Below are 24,745 nucleotides of genomic sequence, written 5' to 3' on the forward strand. Positions count from 1 at the left end.
TATTTCTGAAAAAAAAGAAATAAATAAATTGCCTATAATAAATAAATTCTTTATCAAATCTAATTATCCTTTATAAATTTATTAGACATGATTTTGATTATTAAAATGTAATGAAACGATTAAAAAAGAATCCAGAAAATGAATGGAAAACACAGATTCACAAAAACAAAGCTGAAATTGAGAAAAATAATAAAACGTATTTCACAGGGCCGTAACATGTAATTTTTATTCAACTTTTAATAAATTGCTGTTAAACTGTAAGTTTCATGATTTCATGATTCATGAAAAAGATAAAACAGATTTCATAGGGCCCTATTTATTTAATTTGTGTCTTTGTTTTATTGTAGTTGTCCTTTAGTTTGTTACTTGCATCTAGGTTCTTAATATCAATAACAAAGATAAAATAAAAAATTCCTATTTTGTGATATAAATTGTTACTGTGAAATAAAATTACTATATCATGAAATAGGATTTGGCTTTATCCTTTTAGCTAACTTACCAATATAGCAAAGATCTCTACATACTTGTAGGCTTGATAGCTGATCAGCATAATCCTGTGCTGTGGCACTGGCATGTAATTATTATTATTTTTTATTTTTCATGATATTTTATTGTCATGCACAGAATACAGAAAACATGACATTAACCATCCATCTCCTCCTCACTGCACTATGTCATCTTCTGTTATAGACTTGCTGGATGTTGCCCTTTTGATCAGCACAGTGAAACTGTATGTTCAGCTCTCCAGTCATCAAACTCCCATCTGAAAGTGCTGAGCCTGTGTATAAATGACCTGAAGGATTCAGGAGTGAATCTGCTTTCCTATGGACTGAAGAGTCTAAACTGTCAGCTGGAGATACTAAGGTTTGACTTTTATGTTCACTCATTTACTATGTTCAAATATGTGTAGCTGTTTCATCAATATGGTAGTATGAATCTATCAGTAGCGCAGGGTCTTTTCAATAACACCTGATGTGTTATGTGTTATAAAAAAAAATAAATAAATAAATAAATAAAATCAGGGTCCCCAGGTGTCCTGGAAATCCTGAAATTTAATGTTGAACACAAAGAGGTATAATTCTCTTTTTGTATTGAATAAATAGTTCAATACAATATAAAATTACAATATAAAATATGATGTACCTCAATCCCCCAGGTAGACTAATACAGTTATAGTGAATTCAGAGGGAAAAAAATACATAAATATAAATAAATTTTACATCAAAATTAAGAAATAAAGGATTTGACAATGTTGAAAATAACACTCCAAATCTCTACAGTCTTCGGTGTTGCTCCATGAAAAGAAGCTGTTGACAGCTCTAAAGAAATAAAATCCAGTAAACATAAGCCTGATACATGCCTGTTTAGATAGCCTGGAGATATCCTATGGCTAACTAACTTTTTTTTTTTCAGCTGTAAATGCAGCTAAAAGCAAATTTCTTTGCTGCACAGTGCTAATTCAGAGAAGTTCTTTAAGAAGAAATGTTCTGGAGTCAAAACCATATCCCTCTCTTACAATACTGATATGTCATGAGCAAGCTGGGACCAAAAGGGAACAAGTGCTGTATGTAAATATGAATGTATTTTGTGGGCATGTGGACATAAATTGCATTTCAGGGAAGGTGACAGGTGCATGTAAAACCTTTTTACAGTTTTTCTCAATTGCTTAAACACATTTCTTGAAATTATGCCTCGCTTTTGCGGAACTCTAAACACAAATCCGTAACTTCTAACTCAATTCCCTAAACTTACTATATTCAGGTCAAAATGAAGCTCTCCACTCAAAACCACTCAATCTTGCTGAAAAAACAAACTTTGCTCTCAGACATGACACACAAACCCTCAAAAACACACACACTATAACACAGTTTTACACACTGATGAGATCAATTCAAAACAATACTACGAAAACTGGTAATAAGTGTTGCTTGGGGAAATTTTTTTTTTTAAATTAACACGATGAACACAACAAATGTATGCATTTGCAAGTGTTTTAATCCTTAATTTATTGTACTGTAGAACAGCAAACAACAACAAAAATAATTGTTCTGCCCCAGCACCCTGTCTTTGGTCTGGGACAGGCCAAATTACCTCCTCAACATCACAGACTAAATTGGGCATGGACAGGCAGCAGGGGTAAAATCCCCTTGCATGGCACGCATCAACTAAAATATATAAGACTGCTTGTTTTCTTGCCCTTCCTATTTCTCTTCCATGTTGTTGTCGTCATTCTTCACCTTATACTCTTTGTCTTCGAAATTGCATATTACTGTATGCGGGATATTGATTGAAAAAGAGCAGATAGTATTCACAGTTACACTTTTACTAGTGGTCTGACAAAAAAAAAAAAAAAAAAAAAATATATATATATATATATATATATATACATAACAAAATAAAATAACATATAAATACATTACAAAGTCATTGTGCAATAGGAAAGAAAAAGTAAATATGGGCAAAGGCGGAAATATACATTAGAAAGTGCACTGTCAGAATTTGTAACTGTGTTGTGTTGTCCTCTGTCTATATATGCTTTCCAACTGAAGGTTCATGAGATGTTGAGATGTACCTTTGAGCTATTTCAAAGAACTGCTTTATCATTGGTTGATCTGTAGTCTCTGGTGAAAGTCAGTATTCACTTTAACAATTTATGGCAAATATACAAAAAGTCTAATAGAAATGTGTAGAATATGCTTGACCGTTTATGACAACTAGATAAAAAGTTTAGCATTTCCTGCAAAGACATATACGATGAGCTAATGACTTGATGTTTTGAGGGGTAAGACTATAGCAACATGACAATAGGGACTGAAAATGTAGGAAAAAGCAGACAAATCCATTGCATAATCAGTTACATGAACGTACCAAAGCAAACACAACTTGTTAAAAAAAAAATTAGAAACATTTTATGATGTGCACAAGTGATTACATAATGTGGAGGTTGAACAAGTAGTTTTGAGAATTTAATTTCTGATCTGAGAAAAGCACCAAACTGTAAACTGACTTTGGCCCTTTTATCTAAATCGAAGCTTCTGATTGGTGTGTGATAAATTTTGACTCCTAGTGTTTCCACTTGGGTAATTGTGTACTAATTGAGCTCAAACTTTGCAGACTTGAGTGAACAATACTGAATGCTAGTGCTTTCTAAATGACCACATGATGTAAGCACTGAGAAATGTAGGGATTTGTGTGTAGAGTTTTGCAGTAACAGTTCACCAAATCTGACTCATGTGTTAAAGCAGGGGAGTAGTGTTTATAGTTTAGGAAAATGGGTGTGCTTTTTGAAAAATGGCATTATGGTTTTGAAATTTTAGTTCAAAAGACTACTTATAGTGTTTTAGCAATCGAGAAAAACTGTAAAAAGATGGCTTATCCAATTTTCACCAAAATTAATACAGATCAGATATCTTCAGATGGTTCTTACAAAAAGTTATCAAAAGCTTTTTGATAGACTCAACCATTCTCAAATAATGCACAAATGAATTTGACATTTGACAAAGAGTTTAATCTACCAAAGTAGACATGAGGCTATATATAAATAAAAGCAAATATGTGCAGAGTGTATTTTGTGCCATAAATTACAGTTCAGAGAAAGTGACAAATGCATGTAAAACTGTTTTAAAGGGCACAGATAGAATCTATTAAATAGTTTCCAATGGCTCTAGTGATTTGGATTGTCTGAAGATACTGAAACTGTCTCCCACACTTGATTAGTGAAGAGAGTTTGTATGTTCCACTGAATATCCTTAGACCAGATAGTTGCTATGGAGAGTGATTTGTATTAGTTTTTAAGGAGAGAGGAATAAATAGTTGGGCCAGCAATAACAGAGTAATCATCTGGGAAAATTATCTTTTATAAAGAATGTATAATTGTGGCAATTGTGCATCAAAGGGAACTCCAACTCCATAGGTCTCAGAGTGCAGACCTAATGCAAATATGCATTAACGTATGCTGTTGCTCGTATATAATAAATGGTCTTCATATCCTTAATTTCCTTTCAAGCCTTTGTCAGCAGAAATATCACCTAAACAATTTACATTACACTTGACACATTTTGGACAATGAAACTCCTTGAACTCCTCTCTGAAAAAAAAAAAAAAAAAAGATTATTATGGAAAAGGGGTGAGTAATGATGCAAAATCAAGTTTAGATCTTTGTAGTCACCATTCTCCATGTAGAAATAAAATGTTATTATAAGGCCAAAATGAAGCTTGCAATGTCTAGGTGAAACACCAGCAAAAACCAAATGCTTTATATTATTTGGGTAAACAAGAGACTGCACTTTTTACAAAAAAATTCTTACAAAATCCTTTGCTGTTAAAGTAGCCCATATAGATACATTTCATGTGTCTATGAGAAAAGTATTTGCTGAGTTTCGGTTCATTTTTTGTGATGTGCTCCATTTCAAGGAGACAGAGCCATCAGAAAGCATATCCTGTTCATTTTCTTTATTTGTCGTCAATACAGTCATGTATTACTCATGTGAATCATGTATTACTCTAATCTGTATGAGCAAAAATGATGGCATATTTTAAGTTCTTTCAGTGTTATCAGGAAAAAAAAATTGGATTGTGTCGCTGCCCCCATTGTGTCACACCCCTGTGGACTGTTTTCTTTGGGTTTTCCCCATGTATGCCCTTATTTGGTCTTTCCTGTTCCGTCTTCAATTATTACGTCATTGTTTAATCGTTCACACCTGTCTCTCTCTGATTAGTCTGTGTATATAAGTTTGGTTCTGTTCCCCGTTTCTTGGTCGGTTCTTGTATTGTCATTCATTGTATTTTCTCCTTGTCTTGCGTGCGTGTGGATTCCCTGCTGTTCCTGTTCATTCTTGTTCCTATCGTGGATTTTTTAATAAATGTGCATGTTCCTTATTTCCTCGTCACTACTCCTCATTCCCCGCACACAACGCCGTGCCACATTTATTGTAGGCATGCAAAATATTGATTTCAGAGAGCTAAATTGATCAAACGTAAACAACTCACTGTGTGCTGCTGACTGCTTGGTTGTCACTTTAAAAAAGTCTTGAATTTAACTAAGTTAAAATGCTGATTGGTAAGTGCTGGGCTAGAGCCTAGATTTGAGGCCATTGCAGGGCTAAGTTAAGTCATGTGCGTTGTTACTGTAGTAATAAAAAAATACATAACTAAAGTGAGTAACTGTAAATAATGAAGAAAGTATCATTTACAAAGCATAAATGTCAAGGTAATTCTTTTCATTCACAATTTCCCCTCTTGAAAGTTAGGGACACATCAATCCTTAACTGGATTCCACTGTTCTTTTTAATGTATCAGTTGTGATTAAAGGTGACAGAAAGTTGAAAAAAAAAAAAAAACATTTAAACAGCATGTAAAAAAGTTCTGAAGTGTTTAGATGCTGCACTTTAAATATATAAGAAATTTACTGTTTCCTTTTTTTACTGTTATTTTAATAAATCGCCATGGCAACACTGTTCAAGATATCCGAAATTTGTTTGCAATTTAGGTTTCTCAGTGTTTTGGCATTATGTAGACAAAGTTTGGTGTGAACTGTATGATTGGGCTAGAAGAATTATGAAAAATTCCCACAGCCTGATTTTTTTTTTTCCAACAATCCTCATTCAAACCAAAATAGCTGACTTCCTGCTAGGCGTAGCTAATGACTATAAATTAGAAAGTTGTCTAACTATCATTAATGCTGATGTGTGTATTGACTTTTGTGAAATTCTAAGCATGTTAAGGGCCTCAAAAACACCTGAAAAGAATAATAAAGTTGATGCGTTGCCACAGCAACAGTATTTAAGATATCACAAATCGCTAGGGCTTAAGCCCTAAATATGTACATGAAGTTCAAATAAAACTCATTAAATATCCATTGCTGTCATTTGATTCTTTGTATCTGTTTTTGAGATACATCAAAGTTAAGTGCAATCTGCAATGCACACAGTTCAGACAATTAACTTAAATGTTTAGAATTACAACATGCGTGTATTAAAATTGCATTATTTTAATGATTAGCTTTGATAATGATAGATAATAATTATTTTGCACATGAACTTCAGAAATAATATTTTATTGTGACTCTATTCAGCGATGGATCTGAAATCAAAGATCAAAGATTAAAGCTGCAAGCAGCATTGAAAGGGTCCTCACACCCGGGGTCACCACCATTCTTTGTGAACGGTGGGCAATATGCATTTAAAGTGGTAAATATAGAAGGAATTTGTCAAAGTCATTTATATGCGCCAAACTTCCAGGTGGTGCTATGATTATAACTGAATATTGGCCTTTAGGTGTGTTCAGGCCAGGATTCTTATTGAACGTGAAGTCTGGGGCAGATTGGACATTGTATGGCTAAGCTCCAATACCTTTTATTCCCATGGCAAGACATCTAACCTTGCCATGTCGCCACGGACACATCCTTTAACAAAAAGCCAAGATCTTCGCAATTATACACTGCAAAGGCCTTTAGAGTAGACTGATCAAATATCATTTAAATCTTTATGAGGAGTTCATTAGAGTGTAAAAATTGCCACTTCCTGTTGCCAGCAGGTGCCGCTATGGTTATAACTGAATATGGATATGGGAATGTGTTCAGGACAGGACTCAAGCATGTGAATTTTGGTGCAGATCAGACATTGTATGCCTGAATTACAACAACTTCCTTTTTTCATGGCAAAACATTGAAGTTTATCAGGCCAGCATGGACACACCCTTTAATGAAAACTCAAGATCTTCACAATTTAACATCACAAAGGGTTTTAGATAACACTGACCAAATTTGGTGTTAACGTGTATCAATCTCTAGGAGGAGTTTGACATGATGAGGCTCTGGAAGATCAGACTCTGGCGTGAGGGCCGTGGCTTGGCGAAGCCCTGGGGTGAGGGCCATGGCTTGTCGTGAAGAGGCTCTGCAACAACTGCTGCAATGGGACGGTCATATGGGATTGGCTGTAATGAAAGTGGCTCTGGAATGGTAGTTGTGATGTGACGTGGCTCTGAAAGGGTGGCCATGACAGGTGCAGACTCTGTAAGAGCTGCAATGACAGGTGCAGAATTTGGTAGGGCAGTCATGACAGGTGCAGACTCTTGAATATCAGCTGAGACTTGATGAGACTCTGTAACGGCAGCCATGACGTGGTGAGACTCAGGTAAAGTGGCCATCTTGTGATGAGGCTCAGACGTGGCGGCCATCTTGGCTGGGGACTCAGGCATGGCAGCCATTTTGCGATCATGCTTAGGCGTGGTGGCCATCTTGGCCGGGGACTCAGGCGTGACAGGCATGATGTGAGAAGACTCTGGCTTGGCAGCCATCTTGTGAACAGGTCTTGGGATGGCAGCCATCTTGTGAAGAGGATCTGGCATGGAGACAGCCATTTTGTGAACAGCCTCTGGTGTGGCACAAACTATTCCCAACATGACAGTCCTTGTGTGGGAAAACACTGACATGGGGGCTACTGCAGGACTGAGGGGTCCCTCATCAGCAATACCCACAGTCAATGCAGAGCCACTCAACTGCAATACAAAGTCTAAAAATGTCTTTCAAGAAAGTTTCATTGAAGTCTACCTGGTAGTGGAGTTCACATAGCTCAGCCACGTAATCCTCAATGGGCAGGTCACCTTGACAGAGGTGAACTAGGCGTGATGCTGGATCTATGATGATCTGGTGTGTGGGTAAAGCTGTTGGATCTGTGGTTGGCAAAGTATTCTGTAACAGGACTCAATGTGACAACGATGATAGATCCAAGTGCGAGCTTTATTAAACACAACATGGTCAAAATGGGCAGGGTTAAAATATCAGCAACTTGGCACTGCTCAGAGATCTGGTGAAAGCACGTCTGTAGACAGCGTCATGTTATTCACAGCATTCCATGGAGTGTTTTTGACGTGAATGACAAAAGGCTGTAGGGAAAGCATCACGCGGAAAGCCCTTATATGGAGATGGTCTGGGTGGGTTTTATGCAAATGAGTGCCCTCTTGCTCTAAATACTCTAAATTCACTAACATTAGAACGAGGATAATAACGTGTGTATGCACCTGTTGTGAGTTAGGCGGAAAATTTTAGTGAGAAGTTTGAATGTGTGTACGAATATGAATAATGTAATAATCTAATTATTAGTGAATGAGACCCAATGTCTTTTTACTTGTTTAAACTAGATTTGTGGTATTTATTGATATTGCAGTCTCTGGTAATTTGTCATTTTTAATGTTTTGATGTTCTTAATGTTCTTCTTTTTCTTTTTCAGCTGTGAAAAAATGGCCCTTTTCCCATGGGTGGCCAATTGAATAGCTCTGTTATAACCCCTACCTAATAAACACATTAATATCACTGTTTGTTTCTCTCTCTCTTTGCACAGACTATGTGGCTGTAATCTCACTGCTCAGTCTTGTGAGAGTTTGTCATCAGTCTTACAATCCTCAGCCTCCCGTCTGAGAGAGCTGGACCTGAGTAACAATGACTTGCAAGATTCAGGAGTGAAGCTTATTTCTGATGGACTGAGGAGTCCAAACTGTCAGCTGGAGACACTAAGGTTTGATTTAAACACTTTATTAGATTTTTTTTTCATTGAAAACCACATTACTAAGATTTATTATTCAATGCCTGTATTTTTCTTGTTCAGATTTTCCATATGTAATCTCACTGCTCTGTCTTGTGAGAGTTTGTCATCAGTTTTACAATCCTCAACCTCCCGTCTGAGAGAGCTGGACCTGAGTAGCAATGACCTGCAAAATTCAGGAGTAAAGCTTATTTCTGATGGACTAAAAAGTCCAAACTGTCATCTGGAGATAATAAGGTAAATGTTTTTAAGTAACAAAATGCTGTCACAATAAATGACCTTTAAATGTCTTTTACACCAAAATGATGCATCTACTGTCAATGGCTACAACAAATAACAAACAATACTTGCAGGCATGTTTTTTTTTTCCCTTCATATTTACAGAAATGTCTGTACTTTTCACCCTGAGAAGTATGACCCATGTAGACTGCATAAATCTGAAGAAACAAGCAAACAAAAACATTTGTTTTAGGTAGAGGGTGGGGTGAGTGGATTGTATTAAGATTGAAAGGGCAAAATAGCCTGAAACAATTGTTAAACAAACTGCAAAAAACTGCTACATTTTCAAACACACCTATTTCATATATGGATTGCTTCCGACAGCACTGCATGAGCTAACACCGTCCTCTAGCAGAGTGTCATCTCACTCTTTTTAATTTCATCCAGTGTCCAAAATTAACACAACCCTGGTGTGTCTGGCTGTGACTTTTTTATAAATTCAATGCATGGCTGTGAGAATGTAATAAGACTTGGTGTGATTAGCAAGTTGTGAAGGTTGCAGTGTAATTATAGAAATACACAGTCAGATGTGTTGCATGTCTGAGACACTGTATTCATTTGCACATGAGGAACTTGTGTCTCAGAATGACTCAGTTTGCAGTAAACACTTGATCACAAAAACTTGGATAACATGGATTTCAAACGCACACGAAACGCACCAAACATCTTTCCAAGTTTGTAATGAGAGTTGTTTATAAGTGATGATGACAACATGTTCACAGCAATCCATTGCATCCTCAGCATTTTAGCAATTGTTTGTGTTTTATGTTAACGATGTCCATGTCTCTGTGCATTGCCTCATTTGTGCTGAAGTATGACACTCTTGGATTCAAAGCCTCAGTTAACCTTCTGGATCACCATTTCATCATTGGTGGCCATACTTTTAGAGTTGGGGCACTCGGACTTGTTCTCGGACTTGAGTCCAGTCTCGAGTACAATTTTAGGCGATTCGGACTTGTCATGGACTCGGATGCATTTTTACTCGGACTTGACTCAGACTCGGAAAATATGCCAAGTCCATCCAAGTCCAGAGACAGTTGACTGAAATGTACAGTTTCTCGAAGCATTACAATTACAAACAGTTGGCTCAATGCATTATCACGAAAGTGATATTAAGTATTTGCATTTGTTTTACATCTTGTCCAGTAGCTACTTGAAAGCCGACGGGTTTATGTGTGCACACACTCAAAGCGCGCTCACAGAACGCGCCTCTCAGTCAGTGTGCGAATGCCAAGTTCTCTTTTGCTTCTAATAGGTTCTGTTATTGCTCGCCTTGGAGACTATTCATGTAAATAAATTCGGTTTTGTCTTAAGTAAACCTGAACAGCTGGGAGAAACACTGATGCGTCAAAATATTTGATATGTGCGTCAGATCCTAAAGCAACAGCAGCATAAACCTGCAGCCGCAGACCACCTCATAAATATCAATCAAACAACAAAAGACAAAGAGAAAATCACTCACTTTTCCTGACTGAATCACTTATTAATTTTAGTAAGAATCATGTTTAATGTATACAGTGAAGATTTTGCATTGTTTTATTTTAACATTTATTACTTCAAGAAATGTCTGTAGTCTATTTCTCAGATAGCCTTCAGATAGACCTACCTAAAAAAAAAAAAAAAGAAAAAAAAAAAGGTTTCTATTTTTTTTTTTTTAATATAATTCCATTTATATTTTTGATTATTATATTACTTATCCTTTTGTTTGTACGTAATAGGCCTACTTGGAGTGTTTACTTGTCTTCAGTAAGCTTGAGGATGTTTTACTTACATTAGTTGATTAGTTTTTGCTGTATTAAAATTATTATTATTTTTTAAACATGGTGGCAGTTTCTAGCTTTAAAGAAAAATAATTTGTCTAACATCTTTGCAGCAATAGTTTTAATGGGTCCAAAACCACCTTGGGTGTGCATGATTTTCTAATAATTCAATGGCACATCATCAATTTTTCTTTATATAATGTAATTTATTGTAATGAATGCATTCAAAAATAAAACAGGTGTGAGTTTGCTGTGGCTTATGGAAAGTATACGTAGGGCTTTATACACAGTGTGTGCCATTGTAAAGACTAGGTTTATTCCTCACAGCCTCATTTTCATCCAAGAAAAAAAGTCATAAAACCCAAAACACACACAGCCACAATCAGAAATAAAAGAGGTGCATTTTCTGCTCTTAAGGTCCCATTCACCAAGATACCTACTCCTTTACCCCCACCCTTGCATTTATACATTTACTATAACAGTGAATAAAGTCAAGTCCCGCCCTATAATTTATCACATTCCAAAACCTGTTTCACTCTGAAATATGTCACATTACATAGATCAGCCATAACTTCTGTTCCATGACTTAAAGTTTGCTAAGCAGAGCATGTACACTAATTATGAGATGCTGTGAAATCAAAAATCAAAATGGCAAGATCCAGGTTTGCTTTTCTTACATTTCAATTGACATTGCATTTTTTTAGTTTCAAAGTTTAAAAACAGGGGCACCCAAACTCAGTCCTGGTCCTTGGTTTAGCTCCAACTTGCCTCAACACATCTGCCAGGGGGTTTCTAGTATGCCTAGTAAGAGCTTGATTAGCTGGTTCAGGTGTGTCTAACTGGCGCTGGAGCTAAACTCTGTAGGACACCGGGCCTCCAGGACCAATTTTTGGCACCCCTGGGTTAAAACAATGTTAAGATTCCGACAAACATTAGTGTTTCCTTGGACTCAGACTCGACTCGGCCTCGGCCCTTTGGGACTTGGACTTGAGTCTGACTCTGCCCATTTTGGACTTGGACTCGTGTCAGGCTCGATTGGTTAAAGACTCGGACTCAACTCGGACTCGACTTAGGTGGACTCAAACCCAACAAAACATACTTTCACTTTCCCAAGCACATGTTGTCTATACTTCTAGGTATAGTCTGCACTGCAACTCTTATTCTAAAATGAATCACCACAAAAGATGAGCAAAGTGCAGCGGATGGTTGACAAAGAATGCAAGGAATGCACTTGTGGACAGGGCTAATGTTGTGTACCTTGTTCAGCCTGCGCCTTCCACCTCCATTGTTAAAAAAATCATAGACGGAGTGGACGAATGGCTCATTGTTATTTAAAGGAACTAAAAGATTTAGCATTAGTTCAGTCAAAGTCCTTGAACCCTACTGGAGTTAAAGCTGCAATTCTGGATGTGAGGTCAGTGGAAAATAAAAGATTTATACTTTGCAATTTTGTATTATCTAAAGATTTGGATTTTCTGTTTCTAACTGAAACTTGGCTTGAGCTTGTAGATACATTTTTTCTCACTGAACTGTTGCCTGCAAACTATAATGTTTTAAATAAGCCCAGAAACCCTGGTTGAGGAGGGGGTGTGGCCATTCTCTTTAAGGACAGATTTGAATGTAGTCTTGTATTTTATTGTCCATGCTTTAAGAAATGGCCTATAATCAATGTAATTTCTCACAAGAATTTATGTCAGAAAATGTATTTGTGCCAAATTCATTTAGGCTACTTACTCGTTTTCACGACTTTAGCTTTACTTCTCCAGCACTGACTCGTTCGCAAAAGTAGTCATCCAATCAGAGTTCTCACTTTCCCTGACACCGATTTCAACATGTTGAAGAGCCAACGTGTTGAACACACCAAACAGACTAGCCCGATGCTGACCGACAGCCGACCGTCGGCTTGTGGAGTAGATTGACAGACCATGGGTAGTGCAGATCGCCAAAGCCTCACCACGCCCCCCACATATTAGCACTATTAGGAGCTTTTCCATAAATTACATATTACCATTTCAGATTAAAATGTGACGTTTGAATTTGGTTTACCAATCAAATGCATTTATTCTGTATTTTACTTTTGAAGAACAATGCATTAATTTATCAGGTGATCGCTGCACCTAATGTAAGTATTTATCTTTTTTTACTTTGTTCTGGCATAATCTGGAAATAGCCTATGCAATAAAACAATCTTTGAGAAGTAAAAATGTAAACTTCTGAAAAAAACAAAAAACAAACAAAAAAAAAAACACCATTGTAAAGGGGGCTGAGTTAGTCAAATCCCCAGCTGGGTTATTTTAATAAAGCTGATGATGGAGTGGAAGTTGTGGAAATGCAGTGGACAAGCATTGTGGCATTTAAGAATTGTGGTTTAAAAACAAATGTAACTGTTCAGGGAAAGCAAGGCAGAGTTCATTTTAGCAAATGCGTGCGTTAAGATGGTTTCAGCATGAAATGCGCAGCACTGTAACAGGACTCGTCAGAAGCATGAGTAGATCCAAGTGCAAGCTTTATTATACAGATCGTAGTCAAGACAGGCAGGGTCAGACGCCAGCAAACAGTAACATCCAGACAAGAGCATAATCCAAAAAACATGCAAAAGGTCAAAATCCAAGAGGACAGTCCAAAAGTAACAAATTAAACAAGGCAATGAAACAAGGCAAAAACTATGGCAAGGAACAAAGCAAAATTTGAACAATGAAACAATGACCGTGGAAAACAACTATGAAACAAGGAAAATGCTTGGTAGAGTCCGCACAGGCAAAACAATACTTTGTGACACCTGTTTGGCATGGCACTCCTTATATGGCCACCAAACAGGAAGTCACCAAAGAGGCAGCAGAGGGAGCGGTAACAGACAGTCCATGGGCAAGGGCTCCCTCTGCTGGCGTGGCATTACAAGCACACACCTGCTTGTAGCCTACAGCACCTGATTAAACTTGAGTTCTTTTTCGTGGCTTGCGATTAAACTTTTAAATACACATGGTTACGTGTCAAAATGCCTGTCTCCTTTGTCAACACAATCATTTGTGTCTTAAATGAACGTAATTAAAGTACAGCCCTGCACTGGCCTAACATATAGGCCCTAGCCTGGCCCTGGCACGAGATGCTCAGGCCTAGCCCCGTCCCTTGTCCGACAGCTTATCAGAATTCTCTGCCTGAGTGTCCCCAGAGGTGGCGGCTTATGCTGCAGAACCTCATTAAATGGGGATGTCTGTTTCAGCTCTGTGTGCAGTGGTAGCGCCCAGTGATCCACCTGTGAAAGCTTGTCCTTTCCTGTTCCGGCCGAGGAGGCCTGGTTGTGAACCCTCTGTCCGTCCTGTCATGGCTATGGAGGCTGTTTGTGAACTCTTGCCTGGTTCCATCCCGGCCAAGGAGGCCGTGTATAAACTCTTGTCCTGTTCTGAAACAGCCATGGAGGCAGATTGTGAACTGTCTGTCCATCTTGTAGCAAATAATGAGTCTGATCTAGATGCTGCTAATGAACCTGTTATCTGCCCGTTTGCCCAGTCATGACACCAGAAACCTTACCTGAGCTCCCTGTAGACTCTAGTAGCCTTGCCACAGCCCAAAGACCCGCCTTTGAACACGTAACCCTGCCTGTCATGAACCCAGAGACTAAAAATACACTCTACATCTGTCCCTTTACCTCTGTCACTCTCAAGGAGACCAACACTGAACTTTCAACCCTGCCTGTCTTGCCCAAGTACACTGTTGATAAGCTCACTGTGTTTCCTGTTCCAACCCTTGGGGCCGTAGAGTCTATGTCTGTGGTTTGTGTTTCAGCTCTGTCTGCTCCATCTGCACCACTGTGGAGATCTTCAGTCTTGCTCTGGTGGCCTGCTCTGGTGGCCTCCCATGTCCTGCCAGCTCCACCCTGGCTCTTTGCTCTGCCAGTCCTGCCTCAGTCCCCAGGTCCTCCACATGGACCTGGCCCTCCATTCCTCGCCTGGGCTCACCCCCGCTCCACCACTATCTTGGATTGTTTAGCGTCTGGAAGTAGATTGCACTTTCACCTGCAGCCAATCAGACACACTACAAATACGATGTCCTAACCACCGTTCAGAGCAGAGTATTGTCTTGCGTTTATCGCGTTTCTCGTGATAGCAACATTATAGAGCCATTTCCAGTTTCATAGTCGAGTCGTCGATGTCGTGGATTAAACTTTTGCCTTGCCTTTTCAGACTCTGTTCACCCCTCGTTTGAACTATTGACTGTCTATTTGGATTTCCCGTTTGCCTCGCCCCCTGGATTATGTTCGCTGTCAATTGACCCTCGCCTGTCCCTGGATTACTTGTGTCTTGCCCTGTTTGCTGGTGTTTCAACTCTGCCTGTTTGTGACCATGGGCCCTATTTTAAAGATCTAAGCACATGGTCTAAAGCGCACGGCGCAGGTGCAATTGAGGCATGTCCGAATCTACTTTTGCTATTTTAAGGATGGGAAAAACGGTCGGGGTGCATGGTCTAAAAGGATTGTCCTTATTCTCTTAATGAGTCGTGGGTGTGTTTTGAACCTAACATGCATTAATCCAATCAGATTCTCATCTCTCATTCCCTTTAAGAGCCAGTTGTGCTCGCACCATGGCACATTCACGGGTCGAGCCCACTACCCCCTTTCAAAACTCTCCCCTCCTTGCTTAATGTGATTGTTTTCTAAAGCGAAAGTGAAACCAAAAAACAGCTCGCATAAGAAAGCGATTGACTATCCATTATGAAATGTAGGCATTTTTATATTTATGTACACAATAATAATCTTTTACATTGTAATCCTTTCATTTTTAATATTTGGCATGTTTATGTGCTTCTGCGCATCCCTGTGTGTGTAATAAGCAGTGTGTATGTGCATTGTGCACCTGTCTATAGGCGCATATTACTATTAAAAATATTGCACCATAGACCAGGTTTTAGTTGGTCAATGGCGCAGTCTATTTTAGTTGCCTCAAAATAGCCGTGCCACGGGCGCATAAATGGGCGCAAATGCATTTGCTATTTAAACAACGTGGCACAGGACGTGAAAATGATAACTGCGTCGGGCTGAAACAAAAGCAAAATCAATTGCATTGTACCTGGCGCCACATTGCACCGGGTGTATGATAGGGCCCCAAGTCTTTGTCTTTGAATAAAAGCTTGTGTTTGGATCCGCCCGCTTTGCTCTGTAACAAAAAAAACTAAATCTGCTGTAGATTTAGTTGACTAAAATTGAATAATATTTAGTTGACTAAAACTAAAGTGGAAACATTAGAGATGACTAAAACTAAATGGCATTTTAGTGAAAAAACTACCCTAGTGAAAAATATACTTAATTTTATTTAAAATATATGTATTTCATTTATTCATTTACATTTCAAGTATACTAAAAATAGATTAACATGATAAAATACACTGTAAATTTAGTTATTTCACGCTTTAATCAAGGACAAACTTAGTGTATGTAACTTGCCTTACTGAGATTGTAACAAGTAATAATATTACCAAATTTTCTTAGTAATGTGTTATATTACTGCGTTACAGCAAAAAGTGATATACTACTGTTTTATTGTTACTCCTGTAATGCATTACTCCCAACACTGCTTACTGATGTGCCTCCCTCATATTCTCTAGATAAGTTATGAGTTAGCTGGTATGCTGGGGGTGTTATTAACAGGAAAATTCTTAAACTGTGCCATTACTTGCAAAGATTCATTTATGGCTTTAAAAGCATACAATAATAATGCCATTAGCACACTTCAAGTTTACTTGGAATGCCATTACAATGTGTTTTAAAGCCCCTAAAAGTAAAGGATAGTATAACTTAAGTTTGTTATTTCTATAACATTAATGTGTGTTTAACAATCTTACAGTGTAACTGAATTATAACTGTAATGTCATCAAAATACATTTAAAGTTTATGCTGACTGAATTCTGCATTTCAAAACGTACATACAAGAGTGGATATTTAAAGTGTATCTAAGTATAATTGGAATAGTTCCACTTTAGCACAAACAAGTATACTTATTACAGCTTTAGTTGAACTTCAGCACTGCTTTTGGACAACTAAAGTGCATTTAGTACAAAATTAGTTGTTCTAGTTTAAAAGACTTTAAGTGTACCAGTTTATAGTGTGTCACAAACACATTTAGTTATACTAAAGTACATATGAATAAATTTTGCTTAAGTGTACTATTTTTTCACTAGGGTTCTACTTGGTAAAACAATCCTGACCCAAGTTTTGCATGAGGAGCATTTCCAATGTCTCAGATAAATATTCAGATACTTTAAAAACAGTTCTTCACAAGTTTGAACCTAAATACTTCTCACTCAGACTCTACCTACACAGTAAGTATGTAAGATGATAGTGCACTTTTGTTTTTATACTGCACAGCACACATACAAAAAATGCAATTAAAAGCATATTTCAAAAAAATAAATCGCTGGGTATGTAGACTTTGTGTCAGTTAACTTTGTTGCATCCTACTAAAAATAGCCAAATTCTATTAAAAATATTTAGATCATACTTACAATTTTAACCTTACATTTCAATTAGCCAGTGTCATCCAAACCAAAAGTAGCCCTAATCTGTTTTATAATATATAGGGCATATTTGCCATTTAACCAGAGATGGGAAGTACTTTGTTACTGTACTTAAGTAGATTTTTCTGGTATCAGTACTTTACTTCACTATTTATTTTTCTGACTACTTTTTACTTTTACTCCTTACATTTTTACACAAATGTCTGTACTTTCTACTACTTAGTTTTTCAAACTAGACTCATTACTTTAATTTTAATCAGCATTTGGTGGATCACTATTCAATAACAAATTTCCAATAAATCATAGATCGGTTAGTCTTTGCTGGCAACGCATATAATCATCGCAAGTGACTCGAGAATAGAGTGGAAGTGCACAACAACGTAACTCGCTGATTAACCTCCATAGTACGATTCAGTGTTGTGGAAACGAACCACATTAGACCAACAATGTAGGGTTGGTGTTAATGACGTCACCGGGTAATAACTTCTGCTATTTAACTGATTAGAGATCTCTAAAATGCAGCTATATTGAACATGGTACCTGATGACTAATTTACTATTTTTTTGTTCCCTGTCATTTCGCTCTATTTGATATTTGATTCATCACGGGTTCCCTATAGTCTACGTCATACTCCGAGATTCCCTTAGGCACCTGTGCACATACGCACTATTCAAAAATGGCGCTTACAGAGGACGTGCAAATATACATAGATTAAAATACATTTATATTTAGACAGAATGGAAGATATAGATTGCACTGCATGCTAGCTTGTGTCACGGAGTGAGGAATGAAGCGTGAAGCGGGCGGATCCATTTGCTAACTTTTATTTACAGGACAAGACAAAGACATGGTCAAGGCAGGCAGGGTCAGACAGTGGCAAACAGGTGTATAGACAGCAAGACAAAGAGCATTCCGTAACACAGGCGAGGGTCGATCCGTGACGAACGTTATCCGAAGGGCAAGACGACAGAGTAATCCAGACAAGCGAGAGTTTCAATAGGCAGGCAGCAAGACAGACAAGACGATATAACAATGTGTAGGTACAAGACTCAGATGGCTAGGGACGAGAACAAGACTAGACTAGACTAAAGAACAAACTGACTTAGGCTCCGTACAGTTGCTAACACACACCACAAGTGTTAAACGCAAACCAATACTCGGCACAACTGACAGGAAGTCTGGGGTTTAAATAGGATCTCTGGTTACAGGTGATGGCCACAATGGCTGATGGGGAATGTAGTCCGGGGTGTGGTGTAACAGTCAGTGAGATGTGAATGTCAAAGCGACCTCTGGTGGCAGACAGACTGACGTTCATGAGTGGGTTCATGACAGCTTGCTTATTGTGCCCAAGAGCATAATTTATTAAACTTATATGTCTTACTAACAAGGAACTGTGCATTTTGATATCTATGAACCATCTTTTTGCTACACTAACCATAGTCTAACCATGAGACATGTAGTAAAACTATGGTTGTAAATTAAAACAGATTGTAATCAATTTGCCAAAAAAAAAAAAAAAAGAAAGAAAAAGAAAAAAAATGGTTACTATCCTTTTACTGTAATAAACCAATGTTTAATTTTGGTAAGAGAAAAATATGACTCATGATAATGCAATAACATGTTCAGTATTAGAATTTTTATTTATTGTCATGATGTAATCATTGTACTAATTTTGACATTTAGACAATTTAGAAAATACAGTTTTGTTAAATCTATAGTACTTAAGCCATTTTAAGATAAAAACAACAACACCTGGTCATAATGTGATACTTTACATTTAACCAGTGTTGGGCAAGTTACTTTGAAAATGTAATTAAATTACTGATTACTGATTACTCCTTTAAAAAGTAATCAAATTACTGTTCTGATTATTTTATTTCAAAAGTAATTAGTTACATTACTAGTTACATTACTTTTTTCTGTACATCCATGAAATTTACGTAAAATATTAAGTTTGTGTGTTGCCTAACATCCCAGCATAAACCTCCCGATAAAATATTTGTTAATAAAGCATCAGCGTTCAGAGCGGTTAGTGGATACCCTGATTGTCCATTGCATTCCATAAATTTAACGCTGCAAACACGTGTTATAAATAGAAACTCTGCCTATGCTTATGCATGTTAATCGTTTTTATTTTATATTAGTTGTTCTTGTTGCTTTTGTGCAATACATGAATAGCAATACACGTGTTTTAGATATTTTATGTTTGGATATTTCTATTTTGCGGGAGTTCCGCAAATAATTTTATTCTGTTGCTTCCCGCACACACGAGTCTACCCGTCCGCACCCGCACTCGCCCATCAAGTCTTGTCCCGCGCAGCTCTCTGTTGCGTCGAGTCCAGTGCCAGTGGATTAGAGACCCACACTCCCGCTGGACCCGACGCAACAGAGAGCAGCGCGGGACAAGACTTGATGGGCGAGTGCGGGTGTGGGCGGGCAGAGACTTATGTGAAGACAACAGAAGTTGATGCATTGCTCTCCACACCCAGTAAGTTCTCAAGATGTTTTAATGTGTCGCTTCATGGTTAAAAAGGTTTTCTTCCCCTAATTGACAACGCACAATAATGTTCTTGCCTTTGACAGAAATAAACTTAAAATAATGACTGCATTTCCAGCTACAGAACGCGTACTTTCCTCTCTCTGTGCTGACTTTGTTTTCATTGGTAGTATCCACCTCACAGGCGCTTTCCAGTCAAAGTAGGTCTCAGATAGAGGACGTCGCGTGTGCTAGCCAACACCCTTTTTACAATCTAGATTCTAGATGATAAAACACATTCTGTCAGCAATGATGTAACGCAACGGTAACGCATACTTGTAACTATACTCTAATTACTCATTTGGAAATTATGACGTGTTAAATTACTCCGTTAAAAAATTTAAATAAAAAAAATTACAGTAACACGTTACAAAGTAATGCGTTACTGCCCAAAACTGCATTTAACTTAAATAAAATTGTTACTGCAAATAGAATATAATGAGGTGCAAGAAGGGGGAGACTGTTCTGCTCATAACAGTAAATGGCTGATGGTAAAAGTGACAGGTACAAGAAAATTAGTGAAAACACACAAAGTGAGATGCAGAGAGATATAATGGAATTCATGTTATTCATGTATTATTATTATTATTATTATTATTATTATTATCATGGAATATTCACGGAGACTGAAAAGGGAAAATGGAAGAGAAGGTACGGTTCAAGAGAGAGCCTTTTTCTTGTTTAGCCTGGCCCCAGCATAAGGTTTTAAACATTTGTTTAAATGTAATGGCCATACAAAAAAATAGAGTTGTCCATGGTTTCAGAATTTGTTGTGGGTGTATGGGATGGCCTGGATGAGTGTGAGATTTCCTGGTCTGAAATTTTGTCCCAGTTCGGCTCTGTTCTACATGGTGGTTGTTTAGCCTTGATACATTCATTAGCTAACAAATTTTAAATGTAAGTTATTTTGTATTAATGTGTCAATATGATGTGAGGTCCAGTTAACAGCGTGACACTAAAACAGGTAGTAGTAATGAGTACTTTTTAACTTAAGTAAATGTCTGAGCCTATTCTTATTTACTTTAACTTAAGTAAAAAAAGTGGTCATTACTTCTACTTTTACCAGAGTATTTTTAAACATGAGTATCTGTACTTCTACTTGAGTGAAGGATGTGTGTACTTTTGCCATCTCTCCATTTAACATATAACAAAATATATATATATATAAATATATATATTTTTTTTAATTGATAAAACTGTACATGTTAAATAAAACCTATATTCACAATATATCCACTTTATTTGTGTTAAAAATGTTATATTGTTGCAATTACATTCCATAATACCTCTCTGAGGTGGGGCAGGAACATGCATATTTTGCGATCTCTCAAACTCAATTAAATGTGTACTTTAAAACAAAAATTTAACTATTAACAGTGCACAAATTGTGTTTACCCTACAGAATGCAAACATGCAAACCTTTTATAATTTATTGGTATTTAAAGTTTATTTCAACTGTTGTAAAGTAAAGGGACACCACTTACCACCACAAATAAAGAATGACCCATTGGGGCAATATTTGTCATTTTATATGTAGGCTACTTTAGGCTCACAGCCACATTAGCCAGTGCTTACTGTGTCATATTTTTGCCAAAACTGGCCCAAATACATTATAGAATAACTGGGCCACATTTGTGGCATCATATGTGCACTACTTTAGGCTCACAGCTGCATTAACCAGTGTTTACTGTGCTAACATTTTAATATACCTGGGCCATATTTGCTGAAACATATGTGGACCACTTTGGTTTACACCCTGAATAGCCTTTGTCGATTGTGCCACATTTTTGCCAAAGGTGGCCCACATTTGGTTGTCATTTTTTGGGCCATATTCACTATTTACCTTATGGGCCACTTCAGCATCACATTCAGATTATGCATCACCATGAACACTGCATATTTGCCTAAAGAGGCCCACATATGATTTGATACATTTGTGCCATTTTTGCTATTTTACATGTGGGTTAATTCAGCCTTACATCCATTTTGTCTGGGCCATAAGAAGGCCAGCAGTGCCATATCATTGCCTTCAGTGGCCCACATCTGGATGCTGTCTGGGAAGCAGCTAAGCTCTGCTATGAAGTCTCTCAAGGGTCTGTTTTAGGCCCTTTATTTATCAGTGTTCATATGCTGCCTCTTAGTTGAATTATTAGGAATCATGGATTGGGGAGTATCATGGTGATACTCAGATTTATATCAGTATTTAGTGTGATGTTGCATGCTTTGCAGCACCTCTTTAAGACTAAATAAATAAAAAAAATAAATAAAGCTAGAAAACAAAAGATATTTAACAGGGAAAGAATGAGGAGGGAAAGAAAATGAAAAACAAAAGATAGGCAGGAAAATAAGGAGATGGAGGTCACGGAGCACATGGGGAGGAAAACAAACACAAATACAGTCCATGGGTGTGAAATATCACCTCCCTCCCAGAAGGCGCGTCCTTGTGCTACATACGATCAAGGGGTGGGACGGTGGGTGCCTTGGAGGCCCCTTAGGACAGGCGGGACGGGAAGCCTCCAGGGAAGTACCGGATCCAGGCACCATGATGGAAAAGGCAGTCCAGGGAGCCATGGAGGAGCAGCCTCCATGTCCTTGGCATCTACACTCAGACCATAATAGCCAAATAGTGGAGCGGCAGGATTTTGAACAGTGCCCAGATTTGCAGCTGGGATCTGTGGACAGTTGCCAGTGGTACCACCGTTGCACATACAAACATGGAAAACAATGCGCACACATTTTAAATACGTGGTGTGGCATGGTGCAGTTCGCTACTGTTAAATACATTAAGAGACTTTAGTACACTCAAACTCAGCTGCTTGTGTTCTTACAGACACGCCATTGTCAACAGATTACCCCTGTACTTTTGGCTCCCAGTCCATGCATTGTTTTGATTTTAAAAGTTCAAGAAATGACATAACCGATCTCAGAACTTACATGTTGTTGCTCTTTTGTTGGTTTAATTGCTTCTATTGTCTGCATTTTAAGTTGCTGTGGATAAAAGCATCTGCTAAATGATTAAATGTAAATGTCAATATAAGTATGCCGAGAGCAGTGGGTGCAGAGCGCGGCCGGTGGAGTAAATGATAATGAGTGACACCTGCGTGACTCACCGGTCTCTAGTCCCATGGAGGAGCTCTGAGAGGATAAAAGGAGGAGTGACAACAGTGCAAGATGAGAGAGGACAAGGCCTAAACTATTTATCTTTTTGAAATTACACAATGAGATAAATTTAAAATGGCTCTTCAGGTTTCGACCCCTGGTCTTCAGTGACAACGTACAAATACTTTGCTCCTGTTCATCAGTACATTTCTACTGACATATTTACTGGAGTATAAATGTATGTTTAAACTTTTGTTGCTATTGTGACTAAAACTATAAGAAATGACAGCTATCACACAAATGACTGTGTGTTAGTGACATCTGACTGCCATACTAATGTGATGTGGACTATTTCTGTCTGTGTTTGTAGGTTGTCAGGCTGTATGGTGACAGAGGAAGGCTGTGGTTATGTGGTATCAGCTCTGAGTTTAAACCCCTCACACCTCAGAGAGCTGGATCTGAGCTACAATCACCCAGGAGATTTAGGAGTCAAGCTACTCAACCACAAACTACAGGATCCAAACTACACACTGGACAAACTCAAGTATGTCAGCAAGAGTTTTTCATACTCTTTATTGTCTTTCTGTGTGTGTATTGTGTGTTTGTGTATATAATGCATCAGCGGTTCCCAATCCCACTCCTCGCCTGCAGCGTGTTCATAAACAGATGAAACTTACTAGAAAAGTGTGACATAATATACCTTTGTAAATAAATATATGCGTGAGGACTGGGATTGGGAGCTGCTGTATTACATCATGTTATATCATGCCTCCTTGCCAGGAATATCAGATCCAGCTCTGGAAAATATCAGTTTTGTCTGGTAAAAAAAACAACAATTCAGCAAGGTTTCCAGCATGGTATCTGTTATAGAAGTGGTGGGAGGTGGTGGAGGGGGACAGAGGAGAGAATTGAATATTTTGAAGAGGGTGCGTGTGTCTGGAGCACTGTTGATCTTGTTGTGGAAATATGAAGATTTGGCATTATGGAAAGATGAAAGCAAAGACTGATACATACTCAGGTCAGACAGATGTTTTGGTTTACACCATTTTCTCTCTGCTGCCCTGAGTTTGGACCGATGCTCACAAAAAACATTGGATTACCAGGGGTTAGAAGGGGCGGAGGGAAGGAGAGAGGACATATACCGTCTAGACAAGAAGTTACAGTAGAGCATAAAGCGTCAATTGCTGCATTCACATCCAGAGATGAGAAATGGGTAGAGGGGTTGGTGGCACACAGGTAGCAAGATTATAATTATTAATCATAAGTTATAATTACATGGGGGGGGGGTGGTTAGACTGAGTATTTCCAATTGTTAGAAATGAGCATACCAGTTCCCCCACCCCTTCCAACCTGACGAGGGGTGTGAGAGAAAATATGTATATGCATTCATTCATAAAAGTTTGTATTACCATGCTGTCAATGTCATACCTAACATATTTGATAGAAAATTAACAGCGACACAACAAGGTTCTGAAAGTGCTGTAATTGTTTGTGTGATCACTTTGCATATAGAAGTTTGTGACATGTATATGTGAGCAATTTATGTGTATATGCACGTTTTTTATGTATGTTTTGATAAGCGAAGTTGGACTTACGTGTAAATGCCTTCCGTTCACACTCATACACATATGAAATCACTTTCATATATGTACACAACTAAAGCATGTGTCTTTCTTATCAGAATTGTATACGTTTGTGAATATTATTTCATATGTTTGCGTGAGTGTTTTATGGGTGCGTATGCACGCATCCAGTTTATATGTATATGCAAGTGTTTTTAGGTGTATATGCATGGATTAAGTTTATATGTATATGCGAGTGTTTATAGGTGTTTCTGCATGCAGCCGAGTTTATATGTATATGTGCGTGTTGTTGTAGGTGTATATGCATGGATCGAGTTTATGCGTATAAGCGAGTGTCTATAGGTGTATGCACGCATCAAGTTTATAGGTATACGCACGTCATTTTACAGGTATATGCATTCATTACTAGCATAAGATGTATTGGTATGGATTTCGTATAAG

At 37.9% G+C, this 24,745-nt stretch overlaps 1 protein-coding gene across 1 annotated transcript in view; it reads left to right on the top strand.

Annotated features, from left to right (window-relative positions):
- LOC127157881 (NACHT, LRR and PYD domains-containing protein 12) overlaps positions 1 to 24,745 on the top strand; it is a 36,572-nt gene that overhangs the window by 4,914 nt on the left and 6,913 nt on the right. The window contains exons 3-6 of the mRNA XM_051101075.1: positions 691 to 864; positions 8,340 to 8,513; positions 8,604 to 8,777; positions 23,092 to 23,265. Of these exons, the coding sequence (XP_050957032.1) occupies positions 691 to 864; positions 8,340 to 8,513; positions 8,604 to 8,777; positions 23,092 to 23,265 (696 nt within the window). The remainder of the gene's footprint in view (positions 1 to 690; positions 865 to 8,339; positions 8,514 to 8,603; positions 8,778 to 23,091; positions 23,266 to 24,745) is intronic.

The sequence above is a fragment of the Labeo rohita genome, unplaced genomic scaffold, assembly GCF_022985175.1.
Source record: "Labeo rohita strain BAU-BD-2019 unplaced genomic scaffold, IGBB_LRoh.1.0 scaffold_123, whole genome shotgun sequence".
In the NCBI taxonomy this organism is placed as follows: domain Eukaryota; kingdom Metazoa; phylum Chordata; class Actinopteri; order Cypriniformes; family Cyprinidae; genus Labeo; species Labeo rohita.